The 20,559-nt window shown below is 46.9% G+C and overlaps 4 protein-coding genes across 4 annotated transcripts; 3 read left to right on the top strand and 1 right to left on the bottom strand.

Moving 5' to 3' along the window:
• Window positions 1–5,142: 5,142 nt before the first annotated feature.
• F5147DRAFT_777917 (uncharacterized protein) lies at window positions 5,143–6,133 on the top strand (the record flags this gene model as incomplete). Its single annotated transcript, XM_041442050.1, has 6 exons — window positions 5,143–5,239; window positions 5,288–5,380; window positions 5,441–5,571; window positions 5,647–5,680; window positions 5,731–5,841; window positions 5,889–6,133. 6 exons carry the CDS (start codon window positions 5,143–5,145, stop codon window positions 6,131–6,133), a joined length of 711 nt encoding a protein of 236 aa, XP_041288651.1.
• Window positions 6,134–7,150: 1,017 nt separating this feature from the next.
• Window positions 7,151–8,577, top strand: F5147DRAFT_777916 (uncharacterized protein; the record flags this gene model as incomplete). Its single annotated transcript, XM_041442049.1, has 6 exons — window positions 7,151–7,355; window positions 7,408–7,507; window positions 7,556–7,814; window positions 7,885–7,950; window positions 7,999–8,245; window positions 8,312–8,577. 6 exons carry the CDS (start codon window positions 7,151–7,153, stop codon window positions 8,575–8,577), a joined length of 1,143 nt encoding a protein of 380 aa, XP_041288650.1.
• A 137-nt stretch (window positions 8,578–8,714) lies between these two features.
• F5147DRAFT_839745 (uncharacterized protein) lies at window positions 8,715–9,527 on the top strand (the record flags this gene model as incomplete). The annotated part of the gene is made up of 3 exons (XM_041444247.1): window positions 8,715–8,964; window positions 9,019–9,315; window positions 9,363–9,527. Exons 1-3 carry the CDS (start codon window positions 8,749–8,751, stop codon window positions 9,525–9,527), a joined length of 678 nt encoding a protein of 225 aa, XP_041288649.1. The 5' UTR covers window positions 8,715–8,748.
• Window positions 9,528–13,674: 4,147 nt separating this feature from the next.
• On the bottom strand, window positions 13,675–14,028 carry F5147DRAFT_583379 (uncharacterized protein; the record flags this gene model as incomplete). The annotated part of the gene is made up of 1 exon (XM_041431722.1): window positions 13,675–14,028. The coding sequence occupies one exon, from the start codon at window positions 14,026–14,028 to the stop codon at window positions 13,675–13,677; it is 354 nt and encodes a 117-aa protein (XP_041288648.1).
• Window positions 14,029–20,559: the final 6,531 nt, after the last annotated feature.

The following is a 20,559-nucleotide window of genomic DNA, read 5'->3' as shown; positions in this document are numbered from 1 at the left end:
GGATATGTGTGGTACTACGGTGGCAGTGTAGGTATACAACACAGAGTGGGGCTATACAAAGATGCCTCCAAACTGATATCTTTATGTTGTGGTCTTGCACTGCCTATCTGCTATACTTGCGGACAAGTGTGTTCGACCCAGGGGTCTGCAGTCTGGGAATAGTTTTGGGGGTCAGTGGGTGATGTGAGGTCAATAATCCGAGCGTGGGAAACAATGTCCGAAGGTATAATTATGATGTCCAATGCAAAAGCATCGGGTCTGATGTTTTTCAGGTTTCGGGTTATTGGGTTCAGGTTCGGGTTCGGGGTATTGGAAACTAATAGTGACATGATAGCGAGCATCGGAAAAGCGAGCGGTGTGCGCAATAATAACGATGACGGGTACGGACGGTGAAGGAACAATGATATTCGCAATGTCAACTAAGAACTACGAAATATCGGGTTTGACCCCTAAGCATCGGAGACAATTCTCCTCTACTCGGATGATGATGATGCTATGGGGAGTCCAATATTTAAGTAGATACATAGAAATCCGGAACCCTATAGGCGAAAGTAGTAGTGCAATATTTCGGGTCCGATGTCCTATGTAATAAGACATGATGTACTGTGGACTATGGGAATACATGTAATAATGTGGTCGACAATGTTAGCAATGTGAAAACAAGTAACTATGCACCTAGTGGAGCCCCTTCAGTGACAAATTCCGTATTATACAGGCCACCCGACCTACATAATATCCCGTATGAGATGGGCCAGCGGATTATGGGCCCATGTTGTGTATATTCTCGATGATGACGGATGGGCCGGGACACATATTATTTCCAATGGAGATGGGTGGGCCCATGTATGCCAATGATATATATATCCTTGATGTTGACGGATGGGCCGGGGGAATATGATCATTCATGGAGATGGGTGGGCCCATCTGGGTAATATGTAGAGTAGGATATTATAGACAGCTGGGCTGAAGAGAGATGTAAGGTAAATATTGTTATATAGACGGGCAGGCCGACGGGGGTGTATTACATATATGGGTGGGCCGAGGTAGGGGAATATTACATAGATGGGTGGGCTGACGTGGGGTGTATTACATATACAGGTGGGCCGACGTGGAAAGTATTACATATATGGGTAAGCTGACAAAAGGGATATCAAATAGACGGGTGGGCCGAGGGTGTGATAAAATATCTATTACATAGACAGGTGGGCCGAGGTGGGGTATAATTATATAGACAGGTGGGCCGACGTAGGATGTATTATATAGACGGGTGGGCCAACATAGGATGTATTACATAGACGGGTGGGCCGACATGGGGGATAATACATAGATGGGTGGGCTGACGTGGGGGAATTCTACATAGATGGGTACATATATGGGTGAGCCTAGATACGTTTCATCAAGACATACAGCTGATGTAGCCACCAGCAATCAAACACGTAGGATACATGTACACTATGAGTGCATATACCTACCATCGACCACTGAATCTAAACCCCTAAGCACGAAAACATGAATTGACCATGTGTGGCATTGACCAATAATTGAGGACTGAAGTGGAAAAACCCCACACCTGAACCCTGGTGTGCAACATATCCTATTTCTAAGCACAGACACCAGAAGCACAACACTCACAAAAATATAAATGTCAAATTTTCAGTGCAAAACCCCAAACCGAGATCTACCAACCCCCGAACCCCGAAATTGTGGACTGCCAGGTTTGGGGGTTCGGGGTTTGGGGGTCCTGGAACTTGGAACTCGGTATGTGAGACAACAAAAATATATTTCAAACATGGGTAAGTCAATGTGTTTGTCAATCAACTTGATTGTAAATCAAATTTTATTGATCTCCCCAAATTTCCCAAGTTCCGAGTTCCAGGACCCCCGAACCCCGAAACCCGGCAGTCCACAATTTCGGGGTTCGGGGGTTGGTAAAATGTGTATGGATAAATGGAAGGTTGATTTAGACATTTTTGAAAAATGTGTCATATCAAATGTCAAGTCCTGAGTTTCGAATTCCGGGTTTCAGGACTCCGGGTTTCTGGAGTGCCGAGTCCCGAAACCCAGAGTCCCGAAACCCGGAATTCGGAACTCGGGACTTGACATTTGATATGACACATTTTTCAAAAATGTCTAAATCAACCTTCCATTTATCCATACACATTTTACCAACCCCCGAACCCCGAAATTGTGGACTGCCGGGTTTCGGGGTTCGGGGGTCCCAGAACTCGGAACTCAGTATGACACAACAAAAATATATGTCGGGGTTTGGGGGTTAGTAAAATGTTTATAGATATACATAGGTTGATATAAACATGTCTGAAAAATGTCATTAGTCTCAAATGGCAAATCCTGAGTTCCGGGTTTCGGGACTCAGCACCCGGCACCCGGCACTCGGGGTTCGGCACTGAAAATTTGACATTCGGGTGTTAGGGTTTAGGGTGATATCTACCTCAATTTACAGTTTCGAGTTCTGGATATCGGGACTGGTCATTAAATTATTCAATTGTGGCATAGGTAACATGCATTGAAAAAGATTTATGTACATCTATCACTGAGCAATTATGTAGCCATTTCAACCTCCTCACCAGGAAGATCAACCTTCCCCTCAACATCCAACTCCTCATCAGAAGAATCATATTCTGGCAGGAGGTTACCTGGTTCATTAGGGACCACAATATTGCCGGAGGATTCTGGCAAGAGGTTGCCTGGTTCATCCGGGAGCACAATTTCACTGGAGGATTGTGGACCCTCAGGCTGAACTTGGGTGGGCTCAACCATGAGACCTACCATAGCAGATCCATCCTCAACCGTCAAGGGTGTGGGTTGCATCACTGAAATGTCCAAATCAATGAGGTTGGAAAGTGTGGAGGGGAGGGGTGAAATAGACGGGTGGGGACCGGATTGATCAAGCAAGATTGTTGCATCGGCCGGTGTATCCGGAAGTGAAAATGAAGGGTGCCGGTCGACCACTGTGCGCCGGAGGCTCTCATGGAGGTGTTGCAGGGTATCAATCTTAGCATCCTGCTCCTGCACCCGAGCCTCAAGAATAGTGATGCGAGCTGCACCATCCCGAATCGCAATTGCCATGGAATGGAGATCCGGCATGGGAACATCGAGTGCTGCACGAGGCACTGCGAAGCTCGAAGACCGAACAGCTAAGTAAAAAATCAGGTCAGCAGGTCATCAAAAGTTTGGGTGACTTACGAGCTGGCGCAGGTGCAGGTGCAGGTGCAGGTGCAGGTGCAGGTGTCTTCTTGGTAGTGATGGTCTTGCTGCGACCACGTGACTGCACCTGGGGTGTAGTTGCAGCAGGGATGGCCGGAGTTCGGGATGGGCCATGAGATTGACTACGAGTTCGGGCCCTTGACAAGGAGGGAGACGGAGCAGTGGATGGAGCAGGGGCAGATGTCTTGGAACGCGTCCGGCCGGTGGTAGACTTCCCTCGGATCCGTTTGGGCGGGGATCCCAGAGATGCTGGGTTGCATTTGATCTTCTTGGTGGAGCAGCGGATGCAAGACAAGCAGGGGAGGTTGGTCCTCTTGTCAAAATGGGTTGCGCAGGGCCAATCCTCCTTGACGCAATAATGGCAGGGGTTGTTCTGTGGTATCGGTTAGTAGATGGACTAGGGGAATTAATTGGAGTACTCACCGGGCCGGGAATGGTGATATCAAATGTGGTATTGGCCGGGGGGTCACCATCCTGAAGCGCTGGAAGTATCATCAGAGGACTCCTCAACTTCCGGACGACTGCCGGAGGTTGCCTGATAGATTGTAAGTACGCATGTGAGTTCCGGGCGAGCTTGTAAGACTTACCCGAGCCTCCGGACAACTGACAGGAGATTCCTAATGCAATGGGCATGAGTCAAAATGATATATGCGAGTTCCGGACCTGTCCGAAAGACTCACCATGACCTCTGGACGCCTGCCGGCAGTCAGCTGTGGACACATGAGCATATATATGAGTTCCGGACGACTAAATCAGACTTACCGAAGCAGGCCCAAATGATTGCTTCTTGGGGGAACCAGGTGACCGAGGCAACTGGGGCGTCCTCACAACAATGGTGGAGAGCTGGGGAAGAACGACCTCCGGCACTCTACGCGAAATCGGCTGCAACAAATTGAGAGCATGTCACAAATGAGCCAGAACACATACCTGAACAATTGGGTCTTCATCATCTTCCGACTCCACAAACGGCTTTGACTTGGGGAGTCGAGTTGACTTGACACGCTTGCGACCCTTCATCGCCGACTTCGGAGGTTGGGAGGAGTGTCCAGAAATCATCGGGGACTTCCTCTTGTTGCTCCCTCCGACTTCCGGCTCCAGGTCAACAGAAACGGCCTTACCTTTTCCTTTGTCCCGGAACTCGGTACCCGTCTTGCTGGAAGGTCCAGCGACGACGGGAGGGGAGGGAATGACAGGGGCGGGGGAAGGAACAGGTGTGGGGGAAGGGACAGGTGGAGACGGAAGGTTGACAGTCAGTGGGCCAGTGGAAGGATTAGGAACAACAGGGAGATCACAGGAATTGTCACCCAACGCCTCCCAGGCACGGACTTGCTTGCGCCAGGCGTGTCTAGCCACCCGGGGGTCATCATGGCCAATGCCGTGCCAGTTGGGCAATGCCCGGGGAGTCATGGAACGCACCCTCATCAGCTCCTTAGAGCAGGACGCCACAATGCCAGGGATGTATTCCCCTTTCTCATGGGCCCGGATGATGTCAGCCTACCCGGATATTAGAAACATCAATGGTAAACTAATTTAATGAGTGCAACTTACCAAAAGAGTGGTGACCTGCTTTGTCAAAGCAAGTTGGACGTCCACTGAGCCGGCCGGGATGTGCCGAGCGCCAGCAATGATGCCTACAAGTTGAGCAGTGGATGCCTTGAGGTCGGCCAATAAAGATTGAACTGGAGTAGACATTTGGATTGAGTTGACAGATGTGAGAATGTTGAAAGCAGGGTGAAATCTGTTATCACTAGAATGAAGTTTCAAAGAAACAATACAATTGAAGGACGATGTTGAAAATCATTGATTGTTTGTCTTTGTTTGGTCATGGTTCAACTTTCGGCAATCGCCGGCCATGTGTTGAACTTCGACGTTATCTGTTATCAATCAGTTCATAAGTTCATCAGCTCATCAGATATCATGAGCTCTCAACCTGGGGTCAGATTTCATGACCCTCCGGTCACTGAATTCACCTCAATGGATGTGGATGAGTCCTCCAAGTCCCGGATGTCCCTTGGTATGTTTTTTTTTGCTGATTTCAGTGAATTGATCTGACATGGTTTAGATCCATTAGATGATATATACCTTGGGCCGGATGATGAGTTAGACTCTGATTCTGGGTCGTCCGGTGGTTTGGATCTGTTGAATGCGATTCCCGGTATGTTTCTCAATTCAAATGTACATATTCTACATGTGCAAATTCATGACATACTTCCAGATCCATCATATCCGGCGCTGGCGGATGGACTGGCCCTGTATGATGACCCGGACTTGTATCTTGGTCCGGAGGATACCTTGATTTCGTCTGATGATGCTCCGGCTGTACCCGATTTTCCTATGGCTGGTGAGGTTATTCTTTTCATCTCATGTTCATTTTCCATGGCATTTCCCCAGTGAATGAATCGACTCCTGAACCTCATCCAGGTTACTCCGGCTGAACCAGAGGCACCCATACCTTGTAGGCATATTCATATCATTTCATGTTTTTTATTCATGTTATCTCCCAAGCTAATTCAGAAACTCCCGAACGTCAATCGCCCGAGCCGGAACTCAACAATGAAGCACTGCGTGCCATGGTTCAGGAGTTCATGCCAATCGGATCTTATGATCAAGCTGAAAGTATGTATACAACAGTTGATTATTTATCTCTGCTAATGTTCTGCAAGTTCAAACAATTGTAGATCGCCTGGGTGATTACCAACAGCGTCATGGAAATCTTCCTGCCCCTACAGTAGCACAACTTCTTGAGGCTGACAGACCATTCAGGATGGCATGGGCTGAAACATGCGACAAACTGCGGAAAGCAGATGCGGACCTCCGGAGGATGCAAAGGGTAAGGGAGTCAACCTCCGAAATGCTGAAGGTATTAGATACCCTCATTGAGTTCTTTGAGGACCCAAGTAACATGTAAATATCGATCAATGTCTGATAGTAGACACATTGCAGTATACTTTACCTACTCAGTACTCGCTGCCCGGTTGTCTGTGCTTGGTACTCGGTACTCGGTGCCCGGTGCTCAGTGCTCGGGGTTCGGGGTTCAGTGCTCGGTGCTCGGTGCTCTGGGTTCGGTGCAGTATACTTTACCTGCTCAGTACTTAGTACTTGGTACTTGTATACTCCACCTACTCAGTCCTCGCTGCCCGGTTGTCTGTGCTCGGTACTCGGTACTCGGTACTCGGTGCTCGGTGCTCGGGGTTCGGGGTTCGGTACTCGGGGTTCGGTACTTGGGCCTTGGTACTCGAGATTTGGGATTTGGGATTTAAGATTAGGTGGTTAGTACTTTGACATATACACAATAGCACATATGACATTACACATGAGGGCAGGAAGATATATCTACATTAAGTGTGTCCCCGTGCTCTGGTTACTCTAGGTGTACTGTCTACTGGCATTTGCAACTTACTCCGGGTCGTCCTCGTGGATGGTTCAACTGTGACTCTCTTGCCCCGCCTCCTTTTCTGTGCCGGCGGTATGATACTGTCTTCCATTTCAACATCATCTCTAACCTTGCTGGTTGCGTCTTCAGTTAACCCAGCAAGGAGGTCTCCCATTCGCGATGTCAGTAATGCACCTTGTTTGGCTGGCTTGGCCGGGCGAGGCTTTGGAATTGCACGTGGGACTGCCGTCCCTTTGGGTGTAGGACCACCAGGCAGTAAATCAAGCTAAGGATCGAAGTTGATTTCTAGAAATGGCACCACAACTAACCATCATTCCCAGAATTGGGTTGTGGCACGTTCATGGCCATCAGGACAGCTGCTATGTGTGATATGCTTCTAACTTTATTGAAGGCATTGGTCGGATCGATGGAGAGATCATGGAGACGCTATGGGCATGGCTCAATCTGATCTCCCCTGCTGCTCGGGGAATGTCATCTCCCCACTGAAAGGAATGCCTTGATTATCAGATGAATGACTCCAATTTCTGCAAGATGATTCGCATGAAAAGGACTCTATGCCGGAAATACAAGCTGGTGAGGAATGGCATCTCAGAAAGTGGAAAGGCATTTGACAGACTCGATGAAGCAGCACCCTCACATTTGAAGACAGAATGGTTAGCCAGGGAGAGGATAGCTCAGTCAAGCAGATTGAATGATCCTTTGGCGATGGATGAATATGAGATCAATATAAAAAAGGGTACGTTGAGTTCCATTGTCTCCATCGAGGTCTGAATTAATATTGCACTCAGCACCTAGCAAAAAGGAGATCAAGCTTAGATTATTAGAGGAGGGTAATGCCCGCAATGCAGCACCCTCTCACAGATCTGTGGCGACGTGGATATCAACAGGGTTAGCAATTGAAGAGGCTCAGATTGCATTGCTCATCGAGGTCTGAAGGATCGGAAGAAGATCCACCGAGACACAGAGATTAGACATCACCCGTCAACGCGATCGGCTCCAAGGCCAGATAGATGGATTTGCTCGGTCTGCTCTAACACATCTTGGGGAGGGATTTGATGCAGATGATGAACCTGAGGACTTGAACGTAGAAATTCTAGATGATCTCGATGATGACCCGGCGGATTTCACAGAGACATCTCATACATGGACAAACTCTCCCGAGCTCACTGTAATCCCATTGCCATCAAACCTGGGGGTTGATAGATGCAGACGATGCATGGCAGAGGATCTGATTCCCCTGGAGATGTTCGCTTCGTGAAGGGTAGGCCAATGATGCCCTTCGCAATCTCCGCATTTACCTTTGCAACAAGGCCATCCTGTTCCGAACAACCGTTAGGCAGGCCAAATCCCAGGCCCTGAAAACTTGAGCTTGGTCCCAGGTGACGTCGGTGCAGCAGGCAGTCTCCCTCCATGCCAGCATATATACAAAGACCAGGAAGCAAATGATGAAACTTGAGCCGGGGCAAGACCAGCTTCAGAAATACAAACCCCTGCTTCGCGAGCAACTCAAAATTAGCACTGCAGTGGGTGACCCAAATGCCCGAGGTCAACGAAATGAATCTTTGGCTTGGTTTTGGTCTGTTGAAGTCGACCTCGGGGGTCCTGATCAATCGTGGAATGAGGAATGTGAGTTCCTGCTTGCATGTCATATCCCGCGGTTACCTGACTGGACCCATGCCAAGTTTACCTGAGTCCATTGGCTCAGGGCAAAGGCACTACGAGATCAATGGAGGGAAGAAATGATATTGGTCAAATTGGAGATGGATTGGACATGTAACTTCTTTTTGTGGAAAGCAACCCAATGGGGCGACCACATGCAGGAATCATTGGAGAAACACCTTCCGGGTCACAGATGCTACGCTGGAAGGCAATCCCAAATGTATTCATTGCTCGCACAGGATGCGCAGGCAGCTTTTCAAGACCTACAAAACGTGTTGATAGAGGCTGGAGATGAATGAACATTGTTTTCTCATGAAGTCCCTTTTGCCACATACATAATTGAGGCCTGGGAATTGTCCGGGTCAGCCCATGTCGGAGTTTGAATTTTATATCCATCCATCAGTGATTCTTATCTTCACATCTTCACCATCTTTCACTTGCATTGCCAGCGCCATAGTCCTGTATTAGCCATGCCTGCAACTCCTGCATCCACTTCTGGCACTCTGAATGCCGGAAGCCATTACCGACCCCTGAAGCTGAGCCTTGCAACTATTTCCTGCACATTGGCAATGGCTGGATCGCGGGTCCGTGCATGCATCTCTCAATATCGGACAGAAGCTGCCAACAATGGTCTATCTTCTGACCAGATCAAGTATTTTAAAGCCGGGCTGCAATGGGAGATGAATGTATGTTACCACTGCCCTGATGACTTTGTTGGTCAATGCTAAGAATTTGAGCAGACTTCTGTCACACCACTCCTGCAGTACTCCGCTTCACAGAATATCGTGTCGGTTCTTCCGGTCCCTGTCGCTTATATCCTTAAGTTGTATCCCATGCTAACCTGGAACACGGTTCCGGACGACGTCTTTTCATTCCACCTCCTTGCATTTGATGATGAGGCAATTGCAGGACATCCGTCCCGGATTGTGTTCAAATATACATGTCCATGGTGGATGGGAAACACCACAATCCCGGATCAACCATGGCAGTGGGATGAAATAATGGCTTCCTGCGTCTCTCACTACCAGTATTGGGCGGTAAGATGTTAGCTGAATTGCCTTGATTGATGACTTATCTGTTCTAGCTTAATGTTGAGGATGATGCTTTGGTTCTTCCAGAGAAGTTGAAAAACACTTCGACTCCACCACTTATGGGACTGAGGTGGATTAAAGAACAGCATGGAAGCATTGATGGAGGAGCAAGATCATGGCATCAAAGCCAAGATGGCAGAGGTGAAGATGTACACTGACATGTTAGAGAAATTGAGGAAAGGCAAAGGAGTGTAGTCCCATTCAGTCTTCATTGTATACAAGATGTAAAATATTCTATGCATTCAAAAATCTCGCATCCGAGACCCGGAAGCCCGGGTCCCGAGTCCTGAATTTCGGAGTTTGGGGTTCGGCAACCCGGAGCTTGGCAACTGTGTTGGGTGTCAGGGTATCGGGAGCATTGGAGATCGCATGTGTCAGTATTTTGAGTTTCATGGTTCATGTTTGCTGATTATGGAATCGGGCGTCAGGGACTCAGTATTCAGAAGTGTCGAGTCCCAAGTCACGAGCTCCAAGTCCCGAGTCCCGAAACCCACTGTGTGGGACTCAGGACTCGGAGCTCGTGACTTGGGACTCGACACTTCTGAATACCGAGTCCCTGACGCCCGATTCCATAATCAGCAAACATGAACCATGAAACTCAAAATACTGACACATGCGATCTCCAATGCTCCCGATACCCTGACACCCAACACAGTTGCCAAGCTCCGGGTTGCCGAACCCCAAACTCCGAAATTCAGGACTCGGGACCCGGGCTTCCAGGACTCGGTATTCAGAACAGTGTCGAGTCCCGAGTCCACAATGTCGTGGTTCAGGGTTCTGTCAAATGTGTACGGCAATCACAAATGTTAATTCGAGCATATTTATACATCTTCTCCCAGTCTCAAATATCAAGTGAGGAGTTCCGGGTTTCGGGACTCAGTACCCCGGCACTCGGGACTCCCATATGTCAAGTCCCGAGTTCCAATTATCGAATACCGAGGCTGGCATCCAAATTATTCAGTCCCATATATCACTTCGCAAATGCTCAAAATTGAGTATTGAGGTCCGGATAACTATTGGTACATGGTATTCATTTGTTGGAATGTATATAGGTCACAATGCTTGCTCTTTGTTTGATCTTTCACACGCTGTATGGACCATCCACACTAGCCCATCCACATGATGGAACACCAGCGTAAATGTGAACAGAATCCCTCATATACCATGCCCAAGCAATCCGATCCCCTTCCACATCATAAACTCCATGTCTCACAATCCTTCCGGAAAACGCAATCATACAGCCGGAATTGTACTTGAACTCCAGCTGAAGGCTTGGCATTGTCATCCGAGCATCAGAATAGTTCCCCACGGTGGTGAGAATGTCGAAGCATTCAGCAATAGACAAATGGTCTCGATGATTGGGGGTTTCCCGATTGGAAATGATAGAGAGGGTGTTAAACACGGATGCCCAGTACTGCAGGGCCTCCGGCATCTGTGGCAGATCCTTGCTTACTGCTATATGTCCGAGGTTGGACAAGGTTCGCAACCCTGCCCAGTACTGCTCAGGATGCATGACCCTGAGTGCCGCGGACATGATGGCTGCTGGCCTTGCAATGGCTTTCAGGATATTCTCGCAGGAAGGTCCCTTCAATGATGCAGATACCTCCGGATCGGACACAGTCTTTGGGATTGGTGAGTATGACTGCCAGAATCACCATCTCATCAGATCCTACCTTGTGTCCCTGTTGAAACCATGCTGGAGATAAATTGATGCATCCGGGAGTTGAGCCAACATCGTCCAAGCCCCATTTGAACCACTTTTGATTAGTTCGCCAATTGCCATCAGCCCTTACACTTTTTTCGAGGCTTGGAGCGAGCAAATCGGTGGCCTCCCTGATTTCCTTCTGTAGGTTCCATTTGATATTCAATATCCATTGAGTAACAATGTATATTACACACCTGGGTGGTGTCGGTCAGGGCGTCTGGGAGGTACCATGCGATGATGGCACCGGATGCATCGAGAATTGTGGCAGGTTCATCGACCAACCTTTTGCCTTCATGGCCAGGAGGACACCTCTCAAGCAACCTCGCCTCTCTTTGTTCATTATGCCCGGTGTCCTTCGGGGAGATCAATTTGCTATATCTTGCAATATCCATCTGCATCTGAACTGTCATGCAGGAATTTGAATGATAAAACGAATTTTCCGAATCTGCAAGAAGACCCACTGGGATTTTTATATGCCTTTATGAGTACATCAGCCAAGCGATCGCACGCCATCACCAGATCAGTGTCTAGGTTGGGGGAAGGTATGACTGGGCCTCCTCCAGTCTTCTCTGCCTTGAATTTCTGTTCAGTATATTCCCCTGCTTCATAAGTCACAGTCAGGGCCCAAGTGCGCCAGATGTTTATGCTATCAGGAGTGGAAGGGGAAGAACCGTTCATGCTGGATGTTAATCTAGGGAAATCAGACGCTGAATGCTGGATGTCCGGACTTTGGTGTTAAAGGGGGTGGAGATAGAGAGGATCAGATAAGGGAGCCTGGGATAATTTTGGCTGTCAAAGATGTATTATTATCCATTGCTCAATGAAATACTACCTGATTGGAAGTGTGCTGGTCATCAGATATTCATTTGTCGACTCCCGGGTCCCGGAACTCGGAAGTCGGTACAGGTTGACCCAAATTTGGGTGGTCGGAACTTGGCGTCTCATAGGGCAACACAAGCTTCGCACCGCCATGTCAGGAGATCACCTGCTGCTCCGGGAACTTGGTAACTTTGATCTATTACCTCCTCTGATTTGGTTGATGTATAACTACCTCAGCTCCATCATGTCTACAATTATGATACACATGGGCCCACCCATCTATATTTTATACCACCCTCGGCCCACCCGTCTAATACAACATCCCATACAACACCCTCGGCCCACCCATCTAATTAATATGTGTCTGGGCCCACCCGTCTAATACAATATTTTATAATACCCTCGGCCCACCCGTCTAATTTAATATGTGTCTGGGCCCACCCGTGAATGTGATAACAAGTACCTACCCATCCATCTCATACACATCTACCTTAATACACTCATCTGCATAATATCCAACTACCTCGGCCCACCCGTCTACCTAATATCCATGTACATCGGCCCACTCATCTACTCTATATATTCCCTGCATGGGCCCACCCGCCTCCATCGGGAATAATTTGCCTCCCGGCCCATCCATCACAGTCGAGGATATTTTTATCATGGGCCCATGGTCCGCTGGCCCGTATCATACGGGATATTATGCACGTCCGTTCCCTCGTATTATACGGAGATAGGTCACTGTAATATGTGCCTAGTGGGGCTAGCGCAATGAGACTGGACATAGGTAGAACAAGTGCGCGCGATATCCAATTGGCCGATGCGAAACCCAATGTCCGATGTTTTCGGGTTTGGTGCGTATTGAGTTGGATATGATAGGAAATGATTTGAGTAATGATTAGCATTCAACATGCATTGGAAAATAGACCTCTACGAGGCCACAAGGACTCCAAGTCCTACAGTGGGCTGATCACTCACGTCTCGATGAAACAGTTGACACACGCACTCTCCTCAATGGAAGCCGAGTATATGGCTATGACTCATGCCATCCAAGAGGGCCTATGGCTCACCTCCCTGTTCACCGCACTCCATCTTCACCTTCCCCTTCCAGTCATCATCGAGATGGACAACACAGGGGCGATCACACTGTCCACAGAGGCATGCAACCACATCCGTTCAAAGCACATAGACGTACGGTACCTTTTCATCCGGGAGCATATAGCGAAAGGCACCTTCTTGCTCAAATGGCTCCCCTCACATCGTAACATGGCAGACATCTTGACGAAAGCTTTGGCACGTCCCCTCTTTTTGAAGCACCTCACCGGCTTGCAGCTGGTGTCTCGGTGAGGGGGTGTATTGGACTTCTTACTTAGTCTCTACTTCTTGGTACTTCTTGGTACTGTATAGTGATTCACCATCGACACTCAGCCCCCTGTTACATAACTCGTTTACTCATAATGCATGCACTTCGCTGTTTGTACACCTCAGCGTTTGTTCCGACCCACGCTGAGGTATGTCTTGATATTCTTGTAGACCTAACTCATAGACTAATGTACTCTAGACTGACTCGTTCTAGGTACATTGCAATATAGTGTTTGTTCTGACTCACGCTGAGACTGACTCGTTCTAGTCTACATCACTTTCTGTTCGTCCTAGGTCAGACTGTCACTCAGCCAGTGTTGTTATTAACCTGGGTTATAACTGAATAGGTTATAACTGGTATGTCCTGATTTGAATTAACCGCAAGATAACTGAGGTTAACGGGGTTAAATAACAGTTAATTACTCTAGTCTGCATCGTCGACAATGATGGAGCTGTGACATTAGCTCGTAGAATAAAGCCTCACTCTCTATGTTTTTCACACCCTGGAACCAAAACTCGTCCCATCCAACCTCAACAGACCAGTTGAACATGTCGCGAATGCAAAACATCCTCTTCTGACCGAAGAAGCAATGAATTTGGCACCCCCTGCTGCTTTCTGAAGGGCCTGAAATGACATCCTCCACCTCAACAATTTGTCCTAACCCCGATGTGTATTTCTCATTGTCGTCGTTGTCCACATCTTGTTGCAGCTGCAGCGCAAGAGCCGAAAATGAAGATGATGGAGCATGATTGTTCTCAGGTAGATCCTCCATGTCATTGTCCGATTTGGACTTGTCGGTGTCAGCATTCATAATGAGTTCTTGATCTTCCATGTGGCTACCTGTGAGATTGCGGTCAGCAACTGTTTCAGGGTTTCCAAATTGACGTTTGAGGTGGTACAGTTGCTGTGAAACTTGAACAAGTTGAACCCATCATTGATGGGTCATCTTCCATACAGCGTGAATATCATACTTTGAGACAACTCGAAGGTGGAGTTGGAATTCCCCAGGCCATTTGGTTTGGTAGAGAGGTGATGTATCACACTTTAGTCCTCGACCTCCTCAGGCCATTGCTGCACGATCTCTTCCTTACACATAATCAAAAATTCACCATTCACACTGTCATGAACTTAGCGGACCAGTTGGTCAGTCAGTTTGTAGCAGGGTTGCTGCAGATATGTTAACCCTTCACAGCTCTCACATCTTGATGAGTACATCCACTCACACAATTATGTCTATGGTGACATAAAACTACAGAATGTCATGGTGGGTCTCAATGATTTGAGACACACTGCCTTTATCATTGATTTTGGTCTTGCAAAGGAATACTGCAATGTTTCGACCAGACTGCATGTGCCATTTCATCACAATTGATGTCTTGCTGGCACTCCTGCATTCACATCCATCAATAACCACTTAGGAGTTGAGCCAGGTCATCGTGATGATCTAGAGTCACTCACATATGTGCTGATCTATTTCTTGCATGGCTTTCTACCATGGTTAACTGAGTATCCAGCTCTTCCATGCTTGAGCGCAAAGCAAATACCACCATCAAAGTTCTATGTTGCGGAATTCCTGTCAAGTTTGCAACTATGCTTATCTATACACGCTCTCTTGCCTTTTCAGAGGATCCTGACTACAACCATCTTCATTCATTGCTTCACGGTATTTGTGACAGACTTTCCTTACCAACAATGTGCTCGCTGGATTTCAGCGAGTCCAATGATTCTGGCATGTGTCTCCCTCCAATCTCCAATGAAAACTTGGTGGCTGAGATGGCAACCCCATGCCTGCTGATGGGAAAATCCTGCAGATCAACTCGTATGTGAGTATCTGTTCATCTTTCTACTTGTGAAATGAAGCTAAGGTTGTCTGCAAGCTTATGTGCACATAATGATTCCCTGCCGCCTGCAATTACTACCATACCACACCGGACAAAGGGATTGGTTGCTAGATCGTGAATCATGACATTGTTCAAATTTGTACTGTGGTTTTTATCTTGACATAAATGTGTATACTGTACCGTTAGTATACTGTTACATGTATGTATGTGTTATGAGGGGCTGTACATACATAGCCAATCAATAGTCATCCTGAATTTCCATATTTCCACGCCTCTCGCTCCTTCAACATGCTGTGCAGTGCGCACAGCATGCAGGCCTTCAAGCTTCAAGCTTCCTGAAAGACTCATCACAATTCACTGCTGAATTACACTTCATCAAACTCCATCAATACAGCCGGAAGTTCAGCATAATGTGCATTGTGCAAGCCTGCAAGGTACTTAATCATAATAATCACACCTGTGTTTACTACTGATGGACCCTAAGGTAGACACTTCCATGGTGCTATTTAGACAACATTCCGCTTCCTTTTCACTCAGTAACCTCATCGCATTGTGATATATAGTCAGTATTCAATTGATCAGCCGAAGGTACTTCTTTCACCCGATTCATTGCACAATGCGCAGTGTTATGAATAAACTAGCAGTATTTCTTGATAGATATTTGGGCCATCTGTGCCATGTTTGGGTCATTTCGTCGCTTCTGTCTTACTGTTGGAAAGTGTTGCATTGTGGTCTGTATTTAATTCATATATTTAACTGAGGATGAGTGTTGCTTGTTAATCAACATCCATCTGATTTTGGTTCAGAAGCCTCTGGGGTTAGGTATGTACTTCTATTGAGTGAGTTTTCAACCCCTACTTAGTGTTGATTTGCAAGCTGTGCTCATGCTGCTAATGAATAGTGCCACTCACCCCTTTTGTGTGGTGTGCACCACCACCTCACCAAGATCACGATTTTGTACAACCCAATGCAGTGAGTGGTGATCATCTCACTGTTGGGAACTTTCTAAAGACGTTCAACCATGACCTTAGCCACCTCTTCCTCATTCATGGATCACAGATAGACAACCTTGCCCTGTGGTGTTGCAATTCGTCATATGACATGCACCCAACTAGCTGCATGGGGGAAATTTCGCCAATGCACTCTTTCCTTCCTTTACACCATCACCTTGCGGGCTTGCACTCTTCAATTCACCGCTTATATATACCACAAATTATGTGGTTGGATCTCCACCATTCCCAACATGCCTCCTCGCTGATGTGGGCAGAACAAGCCCAAAGTTATTGTGGCGCCCACAGCTGCTAGACCCCTTCCTACTACTGATCCTGTCCCAAATGTTGCTGCCCCTACTATCACTATGACCACTGCTATCCCCACTATCACGCCTGCCACCCCCACTATTATGCCCATTCCCACTGTTTGTTACAGTCGACTTTAACATCTGCATAAGTCCCCACTCTGCTAGACTCACCGACACAGCGGAACACTGCTAGAACCTAGAATGACAGCGGATGGACACCTAGACCAGCGCATGTTGCCTCATGCTGCCTCATGTATACCTGGAGTGCCTCTAGGCGCCTTATGTACTTATGACTCATGGAGGCTGCGCACCTCATGTACTCTTATCTCTGACTCAGATAGATTAGATGACCACTTACAGACAGACCCCCATCCTGCCTACCACTTGTAGCCTTGGTCTGTGCACCCTTAGACGACTATATAGAGTAGACAGATCACTGTTGTATTCTTCACTTTGATCTACTAGGTTTTCCCTTGAACCAGCTTGTCTAAACAACTCGCTCCTTTGAAACCTTGATTGCACTTCTAAGTCACTCCCCACGCCTTAGCCATATTCTTGCTAGCCCTTCATCTCGATGAGGCCCTTGAACCTTACCGAGATAGACAGAGAGACCTGTCAACATTTGTCAACCTGTAGGATCCCCTTAGGATGTGGCAGCACATTCATGCTCGTGTTATTCAGAACTATCCTAGTCGCAACACTGTTATGTTAGCGTCAGAAAACACTACCACCATTCATATTGCTCGTCGACTCCCTGCTGAATCCCAGGTCAACATTCCAACTCACGCTGGTCCAAGTCATACAGCAGATGAGGGGCAATATTTCGATCTTAACATCTCTGGTGACGAAGATGAAGATGGAGCAGCACCTAACCCACTCCAAACAGCCACAGATACTACCCAGACTAACCCATATGCTACGGGTGGTCGAGGAAAGCGGTCTAAAGCTACTTACAATTCACTCCACTTTTTCAGTGATGACACAATCAATAAGTGCCGAGTCTGTAAACTCTGCGAGTAAGTATCATGTCTACTAGCCCTTGGTTTCTTTTCTTTCTTACAGATTTCACCAGAGAGCTTCATGAAGGAGACCTGGAATATGCTATCACTACGTACAGGACCACAACCCGTCATAAACACATTTTCAAGCTCACACCCAGCATTACATTGAAGTGTTAGAATGCAACAGCTGGCCCATATACATCCTGACTTTGAAAGAACTTATCGGAGATGACTGGATGTTAGCAAGTATACTTCAGGCACTGAAAGATCCCGCTAAAATGATCTATTCACTCAGTCCCCCCCCCAATCATGGACTTAGCAACTCACTCCCTGGAACTTCAGGATCTCTGGGCGATGTATTACTTGATTTCTCACTGGACGAGATACATTGCCAGATTGTAAAGTTCATAATTCCTGATGATCAGGTGAGTCTTTCGCTTTCTACATGCTTTTATTCTCAGTTATCTTCAGGCTATTAATGTCATTGAATGCCCTGAATTTTGGCGATTTCATCTGCCTTCTATGGCCAGACCTTCAAGACACAGATATTTTCCATTGTACCAAAATTTGCAAACTAACCCTGCAAGCATTCAATGAATATTTTGGAGTTTTGAAGCACGATCTTGCAGTAAGTGCACAGTTGTCGAGAGTCCCATGAAGTATCTTATATCTTTTAGAGAGTGCAAGGCAAGGTCTCATATACATCTGATCTCTGGTCGAATTCTAAGCTCCGTCCATCTATGGCGGTTACTGCACACTGGATTGCCAGAGAGAAACATTCATCAGTGCTTGTCCTGAAGGCAGCACTAATTGCTTTCCACCATGTCCCTGGCAGTCATAGCAGAGCATCACTAGCAGGTGAGATGATGATGATTCTTGATCGTGCTGAAGTGGCAGAGAATGTAAGTGTTTATTTTTGCTATTTGGCTGCTCTGACTTCATTTAGACAGGGCACTTGACTTTAGACAATGCCAGCAATAACAACACTTGCATGGAAGAGCTCTCATCCTTACTGGGTGCATGTGATGTAAATTTTCATCCAGTTGCTCACTGAATCCCCTGTTTCCCACAGATCCTTCACAACTACCCAACAGCTGAATTTACACATGTGGGTGACAGTTGGCTAGTAGATGGCACAACCATCCAGAAGGCAGAGTACGTCGCAATCTTAAAAGCCAAAGCTCTTGACCAGGCCAGAGATGTTGTGCGCACCATCCGCAGGTCAAACAAATGATGCAAGGGTTTTAGGAATATGATTGTTAGGGGGAACGAAAGAAATTGGTATAAGGACAAAGACGGCAATTCCAAGCAGCTTCCAGTTGTCGAACTTCTGCTGGATGAAGTCATGTGATGGGATTCAGCCTAAATTATGGACCCTCCACAAGGTAAAGCTCCTCCAACTAAACATCTTATCGCAGACTGATAGTCGTCCAGCCTCTTGATAGGTTCCTCCAACAATCCCTGCAGGTGAAAAAGCTAAGTCCAATGCAATGGCATTTCCTGGAGAATCTCGAGGTAATTTTGGAGGTCAGTATTGGGTTTGAGACTCATGATGCATTTTACCATTTTATATTAGGTGCCACACGCTGCTCAGCAAATTATGTCAAGGAAAAAGACTCCTGTGCTGAGTCTTGCGGTTCCAGCTTTCGAAGAGTCAATCGAGTGGTGGAAGGCAATTGCAACATTTATCCCACACTGTGCACCTCTCATCAAGATAGGCTTGACCTGGGAAGTATGATGAACGAATGGGCGCTACAAATGCATATGCCATGTCAATGTGTCAGTCCAGTGAATTTCTAATATTGCTTGATATCTCATGATTTTATAGTTATTAATCTGGCAATCTGGATGTCATGGGTTCAAAATCATTGGGGTGAAGCTCGAAGTAATGCTGTCAAGATGTTCATACTTGATTTGGTGCATCTAATTCACCTGTTCAACATTTGAACTAATCATTTGATATTTCCCAGATGCATGCCAAGAGTGCACGGTTGAAACTTACTGAATCTGTCCAGCCTCCATGGCAGCAGCTACGCTCGCTAGGCTCATGACACTATGGACTTCCTGATGCGAACACGCTACCAAGTGTTCACGAGGGTGCCCAAACAGTCGATCAAGAATTCAGGGCATACACCATGGCTACTCTCAGCAGCAAGAGGACAAATATACTCGGATTTTGGCAGGTGAGAGTCATGCGTCTCCTCAAGTTATATCTCTCGTCATTGACCACCAGGTTTGCCAGGTTTCTGAGACAGTTTTTCCAACTATATTTGCTATTGCAATGGTCTACCTACCTATACAGGCTGTTACGAACTCAGATAGAGTCTTCCATAACAGCTCCAATAAAGGAGATCAGGAGTATGGTGTCAGGTAATGACGACCAGAGGTAGAACTCTGGTGAAGTGATCGAGTAATGGGTAGTCTCCTCGCAAAGAGCTAGATCAGTAGGCACCCTCAGGTCCTAGTCAGGTATCAGGTAGAACTGAGTAGATTCAAGTTAAGGAGAAATACAAGAAGTAGCTAGGGTTTATGTATGTAAGAGAAGTGTGCACAGACAAGTCCATGAGGTGTTGTAGAAGTACAGGAAAAGGAAGTCAGAGATCAGGAAGTCCTCATGGTCGACATGAGGAAGGCTAGAAGCGAGACGGGGATCAAGAAGTATAGTACATGAGTAGTCCTGCAGGTGATGATGGGAAAATGATGGGGTTACTGTAACACAGGCCTCCACTGTTCCATGCAAACAGGTCTTCTCTTCAAGTAGAAAAACTGACACTAAGAAACGGAATTGTATTTCCCCAGTGCTGATGGAGGCGCTGCAGATCGTCAAGTTTCTCCTGAAAAAGGAGCAACTTAACTTTACTCAAGGTTGGGCAGCATCCCAAAGGGAGATGGAATTCCAAATGTTATTGGACGATTCTGACGATGACGATGAATGCCCGCTACCTGATACTGGCAGCATTGCTGACAGTCATGCTCATGATGCTTTTCTCAGAGCTATTGCAGAATATGAGTGTGATGACATTGATGACACTGCTACTGTCTATTCCCTGTGATGTTCATTTACTCTTCGCACTTGATTTTCATTGACTCTCAATTCTTACTTGATTCAACAGTTATATTTATTGTAGACAATTTTCAATCATTACCTCTTCCCTCTCAGG

The sequence above is a fragment of the Suillus discolor genome (assembly GCF_016758755.1).
Source record: "Suillus discolor strain FC423 chromosome Unknown F5147scaffold_64, whole genome shotgun sequence".
NCBI classification, from domain to species: Eukaryota; Fungi; Basidiomycota; class Agaricomycetes; order Boletales; family Suillaceae; genus Suillus; species Suillus discolor.
The sequence above is the reverse complement of the archived record's forward strand: the minus strand, read 5'-3'. Positions and strand labels throughout refer to the sequence as shown.